General features: G+C 33.3%; 1 protein-coding gene across 1 annotated transcript in view; it reads right to left on the bottom strand.

The window, feature by feature from the left end:
* LOC108738086 (dorsal-ventral patterning protein Sog) overlaps positions 1 to 15,701 on the bottom strand; it is an 84,674-nt gene that overhangs the window by 20,609 nt on the left and 48,364 nt on the right. The window contains exons 2-3 of the mRNA XM_018471329.2: positions 5,135 to 5,238; positions 3,493 to 3,625 (exon numbers count right to left, since the gene is read on the bottom strand). Of these exons, the coding sequence (XP_018326831.1) occupies positions 3,493 to 3,625; positions 5,135 to 5,238 (237 nt within the window). The remainder of the gene's footprint in view (positions 1 to 3,492; positions 3,626 to 5,134; positions 5,239 to 15,701) is intronic.

A 15,701-nucleotide genomic window follows, 5' to 3' on the forward strand; every position in this document is an offset into this window, starting at 1 on the left:
TTAGGCGATACCTATGCTATGTCTTTAAATTAAACAACGAGGCCATCTAGATTATACTGCGTAATCCTATTTTGACGCTTCAGATGCATTCAAGGATCTTAATTTACTAATAAAATGATAATTCTTGATTAATTCAAAATATAGCAACAGAAATGTTTTAAGGATTTACGACAGAAGTCCATTTTTTATTTTTAATTATACCGTCGAAATTTAGATATTAGGAAAAAGTTGTTAAACGTTAGAAGCGTTTGAAATGTGGTGATACAGGCGAATGATGAGGATACCGTGGATAGAAAAGGTTAGAAATGAAGAGGTATTAGAAAGAATAGGAGAACAGAGGACTGTGGAAGTAAGAAATAGGCGAGATAGGTTGGTAGGACACCTTCTCAGGCATGAAGGTCTATTCAAAGACATATTAGAGGCAGAAACGGGAGTTAGGAGGAGTAGAGGTAGGCCTAGATTAGATTACTGTTCGCAAATAGTTAAGGATGTGGGTTGTTCTAGTTTTGGGGAGATGCGAAGATTAGCTCAGGATAGGAAAGAGTGGAGGTGTGTTTCAAATGCAAACAATTTAAATGATCACTCTTGCACTTATATCTTCCTATTTATTGATATTAGGATTTTAATACAAGATTGTGTTTGATAATAATTTAAAACAGTTTACATTGAAACCACTCTTTCTTTCTTCTGCTTTTCGATTTAATTTTGCTCCAATTCACCATCATGTCCCTGCTAAATATTTTTTTTTACTATTCCAAGAAGCCACATCCTTCAATATACATACACATACTGCTATTGTACCTTATATTTTTTACATTATTAAAAACTCTTATCCTTGTTCCAGTTAAAGTAAGTATAAAAGGCAAGACCTAAAATTGTTATTACTTTAAACAATTGCAATGTATTCGTTTTAACTTTTATACAAACAAATGTATTAAATTCAGCTGATACAAGTGTGTCGAACATACATACGCAAGGTGAGTATTATAGCAGTTTGATTTCAAGAAAGACAATTTACAATTGACGTTAAATAGTCATTCCTTCATATTCTGACACACCTCGAACATTACGTGACTCTGTTAGTAATTTATAATGACGGATGCTCACATGCTAATGCCTCTTCATAAAGATGAGAACAAAACGGCTTAATACCTAAGTGAACATAATTTACACATGGATATTTTACAAATAGCGTTCGCGACTACATGGTCGTTCTAAGTACATAAACACGTTTTAAAACAAGGTATCCTCATGAAATTCATGGCAAATAAAGGAGATGTAAAGGTGCATACTGACTTGCACTAAAGCCGCCATAGAGAGGATATTTTCTAGCTGCAGTTTTAACGGTTAAATTCGACATAGAGATGCTTCGACGTTAAAGATTATGTAGAGAGAGAATATGGTTTATCACGTCACTTTTTTAAACATAAATGACGACCGAGTACGTTTCCATCTTCTAATTTTCCATCCATTTTTTTTTATTTGTCATTATACAACTACCTCTTTCCAATCTCTTTTTTTACATCCTTTTTGCTTTTTTCTGTTATTGATCGGCTATGCTAAAAAACTTTTGGTTTGGTTTGGTTTGGTTTAGTTTAGTTTGATTAACAATTGGATTCAGGTTGTTCAAGAATAGATAGACTTATAATAGAACACTGACACTGAAGACCGATACTCCTGGATTAGGGCAATTTTAATACCGAATTGGCTTTAACTATTGCATTAAATAATTACTAAACTCCAGAAAATACGACTTTATTTCGAGCGGACGGATGGCGAATATTGGTTTAGTTTAGTTAAAAACTTAGACGCCTGCACCATACAAAACTGCAGAGAGGAATTACAAAACAAAGCAAACACAAACGCATATGCAATACATATACTGCTGATAATTTGTCGAAATGGCAATTTTCGGATTATCGGTTGCCACTGACAGGTTAGCTTCTGAACCCGCTTGAAATGACTTCTTTTAGACGTATCAACCATGGGTCACATGTCGCGCGTAACGCTGTAACGCGTGACGTTACACTTTTCGGTTTTATACCCTAATAAATTTCTTTCCTACCGTTGATAAAGAAGTTTCACTTCAAAAAAAAAAAACTTTTGACTGTTTCATTCCCACCAGCTACTCCTGTTAGTGGGTGAGAAATACTTCCTAATTGCGCCGTAGGGTAGGAAGAAGGACGAAATGAAGACAAAAGGGAGTGAAATATTATCTGTGGAATATTATTACCCCAGCATTTGTCTAAGTGATCCAAGGAAACCACTTAAAAACCTAGACCAGGCAAACGAACCCAGAATTGAACCGGTGTCCTACCGAATGCTAAGCAACGGTTTCGACCTCTAGGTCATACCACTCAGTTATGCTTTGCGCGCTTGATTTATGTACAAAAAGGATTAGTGAGTCCAAGGTGAAATCCTATGCACAAGGACACTATATGCCTCTTGCTGGTTTCTTATCATTTGTAATCATCGAAGTATTTTTAAGACCTCTTGATCGAACGGTCATTTTGACGTTTTTAGAGGCATTTATAAAGGGCTTATTAATATTGGACGCTCGTAGCTTCAGAACCTCAACGAATCTCAAGTGGCAAACATGCTGAGGAACCTTCAATTGTCCGCCCCTACAGTGAGAAACAGCCACTGTGGAATTACATCCTTCAAATTTTTCCTTATTGGGATATTTGTTTTCTCTAAAATTGGATACCTATGTAATAAGATATCAAATAATATGTTTTCAGTATTTCAAAAAAGATAATAAAAACTACGATTAATATTGAAATACCTTGCCCATGTCAGTCTATCATACTTAGGCGATGTTTTTAATTACTACATTTACAAGTAAAAGCAATCACAAAAATTTTTACGGTTTTTGAGTCTTAATAAACGTACGCATATGTGTATAGTTTGCTTTTTTTAATCCGAAAACCCATAAAATCTAATTCAAATGAATTTCACTGGCGCCTAACTAATTATAGCTACTGAGTTGACCTCTGATGTGTACAAACCACTGAAAACGTTGGAGAACGTTTTTTTATGTTTTCTTGATTAATTAATGTTGTTTAGCTTAAGCTGCTAATAAAAGAATCGTTGGCTTGTATTCTTCGAGGATAACAGGGTCTTAGAGACTACAATCGATCTAACTAATGGAAATTGTTTAACGATTAAAGCAAATAAAGACGATTCTCGCTTGGAGTTTTACTGCGTTTTTTCTTTTTTGTCATATAAATTGATGTTTTATTCTAATGCCTAGCAATTTGATTTATATTAAATAAAAAAAAACTGTACCTAGTAACGAAAAAAACTTCACTGATTTTGATGGATTTTAACTTGCCACTACAATGTAATAGGTCCTTTTATAGGTTTATAATAAGGACGAGTGCACAATAATGATTCTTTCACAATTAAATCATTTAAAAGATGCTTCATCATAATTAGCGATATATCTCATGGATGGTGTTAAAATGTGAAATGTTTTTTCGGGTGACTTACTGTAATTATCGCCGGGGCATACTTTGCAGCAGCGCCCAGGGGCTAAAACTGGTTCATCGCAACTTGGAATGGGGCACTCTTTCTTTATATTTCTGCATTGAACCCTCGCCACAATTCTTCGCTTTTTGTGAAACTGAAACAAAAATACTAATCAAAACGAAATATGAATTTCAATGAAGTGTTTGATGTCAAATGTGTATGGGCTTTTTTGGGTACTCATCACAGGGATCTTTCCAACTGATTCTGAGTGCATGGCGTCAGTTGTCAAATGCACGTATAAGTATTAACCTTGCCACGTCCTTAACAGACGAAGGCACACCCCGTATATGTGCTACACAAGTTTGAGAACAGTCTCTTTTGCCATTTATGTTTACAAATGCAAGGGAACTGGTTGCATTTGCTCCATCACTGAAAGATATTCGCAGGCGGTTCAGAAACGTACATAATTGGTATGAGATTATTGCTAGTACGTGATCAAAATATCATCGGCCTTCTGAAGGTTTTACAAACATCTTTTGTTACAGTTAATACGAGAACAGTTCGAAAAACAACTGGAAAGTTTATTACTTAGTTTCCAGTTATTTTAACATTTTGCAAGACTAAACACTTCCGAAGCAAATATTCATAAGCACCTTTTAATTTTTAAGTCCCGTTCACACCTCCAAATTTTACTAGTTACTATAGTTTTTGGGGCTGCGACATGGTAGCGGGTAAGGAACGAGGTGGATGAAGGAAAGAAGGCGGGGAAAGCTTCCTATGAAGGAGAGCCTAGACATAAATTTTCGTGAAGTAGTCGTAAAACGTTTACATCATATAATTCACAATTATTCTTAAAGAAACATCAGGAAAAGACTATGAAAAGAAAACAAAAGTAAATAGTGAATTTTTGCGAAAGCGATGCAGAAGCGGAAGTGTAAAGATTTTAGGTGATTCTTTAATGCAGTGGCCATGCGCCCTTTTCGATAATGTTTTATTACAGTTTTGCATTTAGAACTTGCATCGTTAATATCAACAAAATAATTCCAAATGGAACTTTTTCTGGCTTCAAAATTGCACTTTTAAATTAAAATTTACACCACTGATCAAACACTATACAAAATAAATAAACGCTAGAACTGTATTAGTATTTTCGCGATGAAATTATTAGGAAAACTGGCTAAGGGGTAGCTGAAAGTTCTGGACGTCTTTAGATTAAAGTAGGGAACTAAAAAGAGAATAAAATTTGGAAAATATCAACATACGAAATACTACGCCCTTCCCTGCATCTAATACTAATAATATAACCAAAATAGCTACATTTTGTAGAATAACCTCAAATTGGGTTTTTTGTTTCCACATATTCCTCATTGAGGGAATCATCTGCAACCCCCTGCTCTCCTCCTCCCGTTGATACTCGCCGATATGCCTCAGACATCTCAAGCCAAATTTTTCGTTCAGTTATTACCGATATTTTTAGCCAAAAAGCATTTGAACCATGCTATATCACAATGTGCGAATGAAAGTTTGTAAGGAGGTGTTTATTCTAATTTTGTATTATGCGAATAAAGTCTTTCGCGTATTGAATGCCCCGCGTAGGTCAATGAGATAGTAACTTTATCGACGGCGTGGCGCAATTGGAAGCAAATCTTGATGATTGACTTACCGGGACACATTCGCATTTCATGCAGTACAACACCCCAATCGGAACTCCAAGGTCTGGCACCCACTGCGATCCAAGTTCTTTTACTTCTTTTCCAAATACGCATTCTGAAACACAAAAAGGAAACGTTTGTGTAAAACTAAGGATGTAAGATACGAGAAAAAAAATTACAATCGTCCTACTGTTCAATGTAATTATCTTAGTGACCTTAAAGAGTAAATTAATACAAATAGTTCTATGTATTGGAACTTTAAACTGCCTGGTGAACAAAAGAAGAAAGAATTTTATCGCTTCGTAGCCAAATTACAAAAATGTACATCTCATATTTATGTCATGGCCGTCTTGTGTATACCATTCAGTTACAGTTTATATAGTTTTTTTATTTAAATTGCAGAGTACACTAAACTGTGCATGCAGATGCTTCACTATCAGATCTTCGATAAAGGAAAAACAGTTCCAATTTTAATTTCTTTGACACGTTTAATAGTTGAAGTTCTTAGTGAAGCAATATTGCAACCAAGAATTCAAAAATTTAATAAAACATAAAAAACATCAATCTATAATAATTCATTAACTTCGATTGATAAATAATTGTCGATATGTCTGATACGTCCGTTTTTCTCATAAAATTGTTTTAAGTGGGAATCTTGGTAAAGTAATAAATCATAATGTCGATGAGCGGCGCTCTTTACAGTAGCACTCAAATGTATTTACGTAAGAGTTCTAGAAGGTCGTAACCATTTTTTATTATTTATTATATTTTTCTGATTGAAGACTTGAAGAGGGTTAATAATAAGACCTACAAAATTGCAGTTCATTCATTTTCATGCTGCATGGAAGAAATATGCCCAAATTTAATAGACAAACGGGATTCGTATATTAAGAAATCAATAATTAATAATTCTTATGTGGTTGTACTATCGTGTTTTAATACTCATTTCCAAGTTATGTCTCGAGGTGGTACCCACCTTCCCTGTTGAGACTGATCGGGTGTTTGTGTTTTCCTGATGACCATGGGGCTCTCTATGGCTAGCATTTTTGTCTGGTCGATTTGAATGTCTTGTGACCCGAAACTGTTCTATCAAGGCTGATTTGCTGTAATGTTTCAGTCTAACAGACCTCTAATGTTTTTTCATCCTTGTTACGATCAATCTACCTGCTTCTCCGATATAGACCTTTCCACAGGAGCATGATATCCGGTAGGCTCTCAATTTCCAGCGGAATAAAACCCTTCACTCTCGCAGGATGGTTTGTAATAAGTTTATCACAAGTGTTGAAGATTGTCTTGACGCCTTCCTTCTGCAGAATTCAGCTGATTTTGTCCGTGACTCCTTTGATGAATGGTAGACAGGCTGTGGACTTCGACTTTTCTTCGGTGGTCATGAATTCCGATCTGTGAGGTTGTAGATATTTCCATATTGTGCGAAGTTCCTTGTCTAAAGATGCTGGTTCTGAAATAGCGACGGCCCCATGCACCAAAGATATCGGTTTGTATTTCTGATGCAAAGAAAATGTGTTTCTATGGCAACCGAGAGATTATACGATCTCTTTGTATAAACTGCCCGAACCTTAATTACGGGTGTACATTATAACTTACGATCATACATATGTATTCGCATATTGTAGACACATAAGTGCAAAGTATATGTACAAATATGTAAGCATGGGCATGTCGAAGGTTATAAGAGGGGTGAAGGTGGGGTCGTGTGCATTTTCCTTACAATGGGTGTACGCCCACTGGAAAGGTTGACAATCGGCATTCTAAACAATTTATGAGTTTACTATACCTAACATATATGTATTACGTTCATCTATCCTTATTAATAAAGGCGAGTGGTTTTACGATTTAATTACGATAACTACTCAAAAAGCCGCTTACTTGCCGGATAGATTTTTATCGAATTGTTTGAGTTTTATTCCTAACGACTCTTGATCTTTAATCATCAATAACAATTATTATTATATTCCAAGTTGATATCCATTTATTAAAAGCTTCAACGATCACAACTTGTGCGTATTCTCTTGCCACTGAGACGAGTGTTCGTTGCGCACAAGCAGGAGGAAGTTTCTCCATCTCCTTCATCGTAAAGTAAGCCACAGTTTCGCATAATTTGCATTAACGACTGATGCTATGCAATTTTGCTTCAGTGAATGAAGTTGTATGAATCTGCTAGTTTACTGCATCTAGATCTTGACTATGACACCGGTGCTTCCCTTTAAGAAATTTTAATACCTTCTTGACATTATTAAAAAAAAACAATTGGGTACTTGACCTCTATCGTTTTCTCTTTGGTTTTCAACAATTACTGGCCGTGCTCTTAGAATTATTAGATATCTACTTCCTTGATGGTTTTACGCGGTTGCTTGTTTAAAGTCTCGTCTATGCTGAGACTTACATCTTCCATCTCAATTTGGCTGATTTGAAAAGGGCTGCAATTATTTATCCAATGCAATATGCAGTTGTGGTGAACTTTGTCACAAATTCTGGTGAAACATCATACGTTATTTATAATATTATATATAGACTTATAATTAGACAACTTCAACCAGGGAACGAGTACTTTGCGACCTTTACAATTATTGAAAATGACCTTTTCATACACCTGCGCCATATTGATGAACTGAATTGAATTATAATATTTTTCCATAATAATTCAAAAATCACTTGAGTTAGGTATTTATGTACGCCGATCATTCCTAAAGTGTGGTACGTGGTGCAGCACCACTGCGTCAGCTCAACGAGCAGCTCAAATTCTTTCGATGGTGAAAAATGAGAAGAAACTTCGTTGCTTTTGATAATAAAGCCCCAGATTTTGATAATCCCCACTAAATATAATTTTTGTCTCTTTATCTCTCGATATACTTAGTTATTTTGATTGTCTTATTGTACTTACACGATTTCGTTTTCTTATTACCTACTTTTACAATGTTTATTTCTTACAGGAAGTGCTCAGTGAAACAAATATTGGACAACTTATTACAGAACCATTGTTACGTTATTTACGTTACGCATATACAAATTGTAAGTAATGTAATATTTGGATTCATCTTTTCAAAAAAAAAAAGTTGGAATTGTTTGAATGAATGAATCGAGTTCAATTCGTAGTCGAAACAGCGTCAGATTCGGGCAACGAAATGAAGAGACAAGTTGTCTAGCACAAGACATAGTAGGTACGTACGTACAATTAGAAAGGTCAGAGCAAAATTAAATGTCTACTTATAAATAGACAATATGTATGTCTCTTTGTTTGTATGCAATACGAACTCGCATACCTAACTATAATACTCTATATATATTTTATTGTAGCTGTTGTATCATATTTAGACAGTCAGTGCTCTAACTGGATTACGCCCCGAGCGTTTTAAGAAAATACAAAACGCATGAGTCAGTCAATGTATTTTTGCAGTTATAAAGAGGTTACTTGGTTACATAATTTTTTTTGTATTATAAAGAGTGATTTAGAGAGAATCGTTTGATGTTTTACCGCCGAAACATGACAGGATGGTACAAAAATGATTAAATAATTTTTTTATAGAATGTTTTAAAAGGCGATGAAAACAATTTGGCTATACATAATCTACAGTCAATGTATCTCCTAGATTTTTATTTCGCTTATTCGTTTTGCACTCTNTTATACGATCTCTTTGTATAAACTGCCCGAACCTTAATTACGGGTGTACATTATAACTTACGATCATACATATGTATTCGCATATTGTAGACACATAAGTGCAAAGTATATGTACAAATATGTAAGCATGGGCATGTCGAAGGTTATAAGAGGGGTGAAGGTGGGGTCGTGTGCATTTTCCTTACAATGGGTGTACGCCCACTGGAAAGGTTGACAATCGGCATTCTAAACAATTTATGAGTTTACTATACCTAACATATATGTATTACATTCATCTATCCTTATTAATAAAGGCGAGTGGTTTTACGATTTAATTACGATAACTACTCAAAAAGCCGCTTACTTGCCGGATAGATTTTTATCGAATTGTTTGAGTTTTATTCCTAACGACTCTTGATCTTTAATCATCAATAACAATTATTATTATATTCCAAGTTGATATCCATTTATTAAAAGCTTCAACGATCACAACTTGTGCGTATTCTCTTGCCACTGAGACGAGTGTTCGTTGCGCACAAGCAGGAGGAAGTTTCTCCATCTCCTTCATCGTAAAGTAAGCCACAGTTTCGCATAATTTGCATTAACGACTGATGCTATGCAATTTTGCTTCAGTGAATGAAGTTGTATGAATCTGCTAGTTTACTGCATCTAGATCTTGACTATGACACCGGTGCTTCCCTTTAAGAAATTTTAATACCTTCTTGACATTATTAAAAAAAAACAATTGGGTACTTGACCTCTATCGTTTTCTCTTTGGTTTTCAACAATTACTGGCCGTGCTCTTAGAATTATTAGATATCTACTTCCTTGATGGTTTTACGCGGTTGCTTGTTTAAAGTCTCGTCTATGCTGAGACTTACATCTTCCATCTCAATTTGGCTGATTTGAAAAGGGCTGCAATTATTTATCCAATGCAATATGCAGTTGTGGTGAACTTTGTCACAAATTCTGGTGAAACATCATACGTTATTTATAATATTATATATAGACTTATAATTAGACAACTTCAACCAGGGAACGAGTACTTTGCGACCTTTACAATTATTGAAAATGACCTTTTCATACACCTGCGCCATATTGATGAACTGAATTGAATTATAATATTTTTCCATAATAATTCAAAAATCACTTGAGTTAGGTATTTATGTACGCCGATCATTCCTAAAGTGTGGTACGTGGTGCAGCACCACTGCGTCAGCTCAACGAGCAGCTCAAATTCTTTCGATGGTGAAAAATGAGAAGAAACTTCGTTGCTTTTGATAATAAAGCCCCAGATTTTGATAATCCCCACTAAATATAATTTTTGTCTCTTTATCTCTCGATATACTTAGTTATTTTGATTGTCTTATTGTACTTACACGATTTCGTTTTCTTATTACCTACTTTTACAATGTTTATTTCTTACAGGAAGTGCTCAGTGAAACAAATATTGGACAACTTATTACAGAACCATTGTTACGTTATTTACGTTACGCATATACAAATTGTAAGTAATGTAATATTTGGATTCATCTTTTCAAAAAAAAAAAGTTGGAATTGTTTGAATGAATGAATCGAGTTCAATTCGTAGTCGAAACAGCGTCAGATTCGGGCAACGAAATGAAGAGACAAGTTGTCTAGCACAAGACATAGTAGGTACGTACGTACAATTAGAAAGGTCAGAGCAAAATTAAATGTCTACTTATAAATAGACAATATGTATGTCTCTTTGTTTGTATGCAATACGAACTCGCATACCTAACTATAATACTCTATATATATTTTATTGTAGCTGTTGTATCATATTTAGACAGTCAGTGCTCTAACTGGATTACGCCCCGAGCGTTTTAAGAAAATACAAAACGCATGAGTCAGTCAATGTATTTTTGCAGTTATAAAGAGGTTACTTGGTTACATAATTTTTTTTGTATTATAAAGAGTGATTTAGAGAGAATCGTTTGATGTTTTACCGCCGAAACATGACAGGATGGTACAAAAATGATTAAATAATTTTTTTATAGAATGTTTTAAAAGGCGATGAAAACAATTTGGCTATACATAATCTACAGTCAATGTATCTCCTAGATTTTTATTTCGCTTATTCGTTTTGCACTGTCATAATAGATTTTTCACAGGCGATAAAAGTATGAATACACTTCTAAAAAAAAAAATATACGGCAAACTAGAAACGTAAGTAGTCGAAAACAACATTTTATTTTAAGATTGTCCTATGCATAACTGAATTAATCCTTTTTGAAGTGATATTTAGCTGAATTACTAAAGTCATGCAACCAAATGAACAATGAACATATATGCTACAAAAAAGAAGTTTTATAAAAAGAAAAATCGCTATTAACCGTCTTGAACTAACCGAACTCTCAAATCTTTTGCTATATATCATTCGAATGAAACATAGGCGTAATGCCCTTAGTAGTAGTTCCATAGGACGGTTTTCAATTCCATGGCTAGTTGTTCAGCTAAGGGATCTTAAAATTGATCAATATAGATTTTGGCCAAGTGGCTATTTCTTGACCGATTTTTTTAATGATTGAGAAGTCAATTTTCTAACATGTTTAATAATAATTGAAGGAATTCTTTTGAAAGCACTTGAAAATAAAAAAGATTTGAAAGTCGAAAATAATCATGTTTTTTTCTGCGGAATATGAAAATTGAATCAAAGTGTATGTGCAAGCTTAAATTAGTCAGAACAGAGTTACATATACTTACTTAAAATTAAACAAAAAGTTAGAAAATTCGTTCAACTTCGATGCACTATTGAGCATGGAATCAAAATCGGTCAATTTCTGCAATAATTTCTAATCTCGAAAGATGTTTTAAATCGGAGTAATTTTTCTTCTTTAAATACAACAGCAAGTACCTATATAGACGAGAAAACAATGCGTCACTTCCCATCTACATAATAATAATTCTAATTTAGTACGCGATGACGTGTTTCTATTAGGGGACAGGCGGTCTGGTCAGGTGGATTTTCAGTCCTAGAATAACAGACATTTTAGTCGAATAAAAGTCAGCCAGTGTTTATTTTTGATGGACCGAAACAAATTAATTTCGCTGTCGTCAACCAGCAGTCACGGGAACAAATTTTTTGAACTGATTAGCTGGTCACACCCACAAAAAAAAAACATGTGAACTGAATGACTTCTAATACAATAGATAACTTGGGAGAAAGAATCGCTCCCCCGTTTTTATTGACGATATAAAGAAGTTTTTAAATGTAAAAGGTTCAAGCGCTGAAGGTTCTTCAAGTACTTCTGAAAATCGTAAATAATATGCATACATATATATAGTGAGCACAAGATCCGTCAAATTCCGTAAAGATGATCGATTTAAATGTTTAAGAACTAGAACTTTATAGAATTTTATCCAAGATTATTAAACAGTTTTAAAGATATTTGCAAATTAAAATGCTAAAAAAACTAATCACACCGATTGCTGTAAACACCTCCCATAAAGTATCTTATTTTCTAGAGCTAGCCGAGTATAAAAACGTTTAACTAAAAGATCGAATTGTGTTATGTTATCATGGAACCAGAATCATTGATTAAAAATCACCAGCTTTGACGTGTTGGAGGTGGTAGAAAACAATGGAAAAAATGGGTGGGTCCAAATGTCTGCATTCGAAGCATAATTGGTTGCTTACACACTAATGACAAGTGATAACTATTAAATTTTAATGTGTATAGTTGTTTGAATATATATATATATATACCTACGTTTAATAAAGTAAAGTACATTATAATTAAGTAACATTAACGAGAATGGTTTCAAGTGAAACACACCACCGACAAAGGTATTTACGATATTAGAACGGGTTACCCCTGGTAGTAAAATATTTTAGTTTTAACCAGAAGTTACTTTTCTCATCATATTGATCGATAATTATTAAATACTTTTTTTCAGACATCTAAACGCATTCCTTTATTATTTATGTTCTTACTCAAAAATATCCACGACGTTAGCAACTTCTGCACACAAACATTAGAGTGCAGAAACACCCACTTCTAGTTACAGTATATCTTGTATTTCAGCAACGTGTTCGATAAATAAAATAAAAAGTGTGCTGAAAATAATTTCTTGCTTTTGATTATGCTACTACGTATTTTCAGTAAGTACTTACATAAGTACGTAATAAACAATCTGAACAGTGAAAAATACAAATATGAAAACACGATAATCCACTTAGCTTACGCATAGGATAGCCTTCTTAAAATATGCCGTATGCATCTGTAATCCCCTTAATCTACGCTCTATAATATTTCGGAACATAGTAAGAATGTTTCAAAATTACACACAGATAAAAAAAAATCCAAAACAACTCATTTTTTATGAGCAGTACCTCATTGTTGGGAGATTCCCAGGACAATATTTCTCTCCGAGCAACTGCTCCTTAATCCTTAATAAATAATTTGAACATTCAAATAAACAAATCTGATCACCTTTCTAAGAATTTTATTAGTAATAAAAACGGACTAGATGATCATGATGATAAACGCTATTGGGTGTGCCAAGAATTTGGATTTTCTTTTATTTGCTGTTTCTACATTCTTTTGGAAGTGTTTTCCTATAAATACAATACATATGTATGTACACATTTATATGTGTCGATGTGTACATATTCAGCCTATTTAGAGACGCAAAAAAAAATTTCAAAACTTATATACTTTGTAGGTAATTGCTAGGAGAAAACTGCAACATAAACTAAAAAGAGACTCACCCTAAGCTAATTAGGGTGTATGAGTTACATTATTATTCTTTTACCACAATCTCTATTTTGCTATATTTTTTATGCAGAAGTTCGTATGTCAAAAATCATCTAATTGTTGGTTAATGTGTTAATAAAATGCTATAATACAACTAATTACGAAGGAGCTATAGAAAATTTGGGTTAAGGAAAACTTTGGATTTACCTAACTGATTTTTCTGTTGTTTTCCGTAACATAATATTGAGTGATGCCGCAGTGAAAAGTTATGGTGGTAAAAGTTCCTCTTAAAAACTTGATCTATTGATTATCGCTGCGGCTAATTTTTCCAATAAAAATTAATAGAATTAAAAAGGTAATTTATAATGTAAAACCCGCACTTTAATCTAAAACGAAAGAAATTCGAGTTAGTTTTCAATCTACCGAAAACAATAATATAAGTATGCCTACATATGTCAAGGAAACACAAAACAAAGTAGTTGGAAAAAAAATTTGTTATAGAAGTACGAATTAGAAATTCAAGTGTATTATAAATTAGAAAGTCTTAACTGAAAAGATCTATGACAGACAGTAAAAATTGATGCTACATTAAATACCTTGTTCCTCCACCAAAAATGCTTTAACAAAATGTTACAAATAAACTGTTTAAACGTAACTGAATATCACCTTATAAACGCAAGCATTAATTATAATTATATACTTTTAATTAAATAAAATAAATAATGTCGAAATTTTAAAATATGCACTCATAACAATATGCTTTTTTTTAAAACTGAATTCTTTAAATTGAAGGTGACGGGCTACAATAATGTAAAATTGATTTGACAGGGAAAGTTCTTTTCCTTGAAACTAACGAGGTAGGAAATTGTTGTTTCATCCATTAAATTACACACGATTATGAGATATAATGGCAGAAAAACAACAAGTATTTAACATGTAGTTGTCGATGGATAGCAATTACTTCATTTACAAGTGCACACCATATACTACATATACAAACAGGGACGGACGTCATCGTAAAAAGTGCTCTGTTTAACTGGAACTTTGTAAAGCAGAGCAATTTTATTTTATTTTTTTCCCTCTTAAAGAACGAACAAATTGGGTTACATACCATTTCGCCCTGCAACAATATGTTTAACACTCATTATAATGAGAAGCACGTAACGCAGTGGACACTGATGTTAACGATGAGAAGACCTCGCGTTCAATTGTTAGTTTTATTTATTTGAAAACAATGAAATTTATTTTCTATTTTACTATAAAAATTCTTTTTAGATTTGTAGAACTTACTTTAAACTAGGTTTACATACATCAGCATCTATGTGGACATAAAATACCGTTGAAAAATGTAAAACAAAAAGGCAGTCCGGCCGAATTTTCATTTACGGCGAAATAACAATAAATTTTATAGTATTAAGCGCTACTAAAAGGGTTCTACTAATGAAATTAAATTATAAATATTCTTGTTTTTAAAAAGGACCGTTTAAAACGTAACCTTATGAGTAGGTATTTTATCATTTTTAGTAATCAACAGCATTTTCCGATAATTTGCAAAATTAACTTTTCAACTTTTTTTTCTCATGAGCATTTTTATGTTTTGCAGGTCTTTTATAAACAGAAACGAAAAATAAGTTGTCAAAATTGAGATTATAGCTTAGTAGCTTGAGTACAATGGGAAAGCGCCCCTGTTTCGAATTATCTATTCAAAAGTATAAAATATGAATACTTTTTTCTATTACTTACTCCTTGTTATTTCTACATTCAACTGAACGTTTCTAGTCAACTCATAACCAAAAGTGATCAAATTGTTTATTATTTAATAAAACACTTTATAAACCACCTTATTAAACTTACTCTGCTCTTATATATTTAGCCTTCTTTGAGGAATTTGAAAGTATAAATTACCTTATTTTACAAATGTTCATTTAGTTGCTCTTCAATACCCCGTCGTATTACTTTAAAACATCCCGTTATATTGAGTATGGAACGTTAGTTTTTTACTAAACACTCAAGTGGCATATAACTATCCATAATAACATTATGCAGTCACCTTTTTATCATGAACATTATCTTAAAATGAAATAATATGTCCCGGTCGGTCAGTTTCCATAATATATAGGGTGCCCCGTAAATAACGGACAACCTCTCGGCCTCGTAATGAATGACCACAAGGACATTCAAAAATTTTAATTGCAAGGTTTTTCTTATGGTGTTTGGCTTCATTCGTAAAACAAATCC

This window comes from Agrilus planipennis, unplaced genomic scaffold, assembly GCF_000699045.2.
Source record: "Agrilus planipennis isolate EAB-ADULT unplaced genomic scaffold, Apla_2.0 scaffold165, whole genome shotgun sequence".
Taxonomy (NCBI): Eukaryota; Metazoa; Arthropoda; class Insecta; order Coleoptera; family Buprestidae; genus Agrilus; species Agrilus planipennis.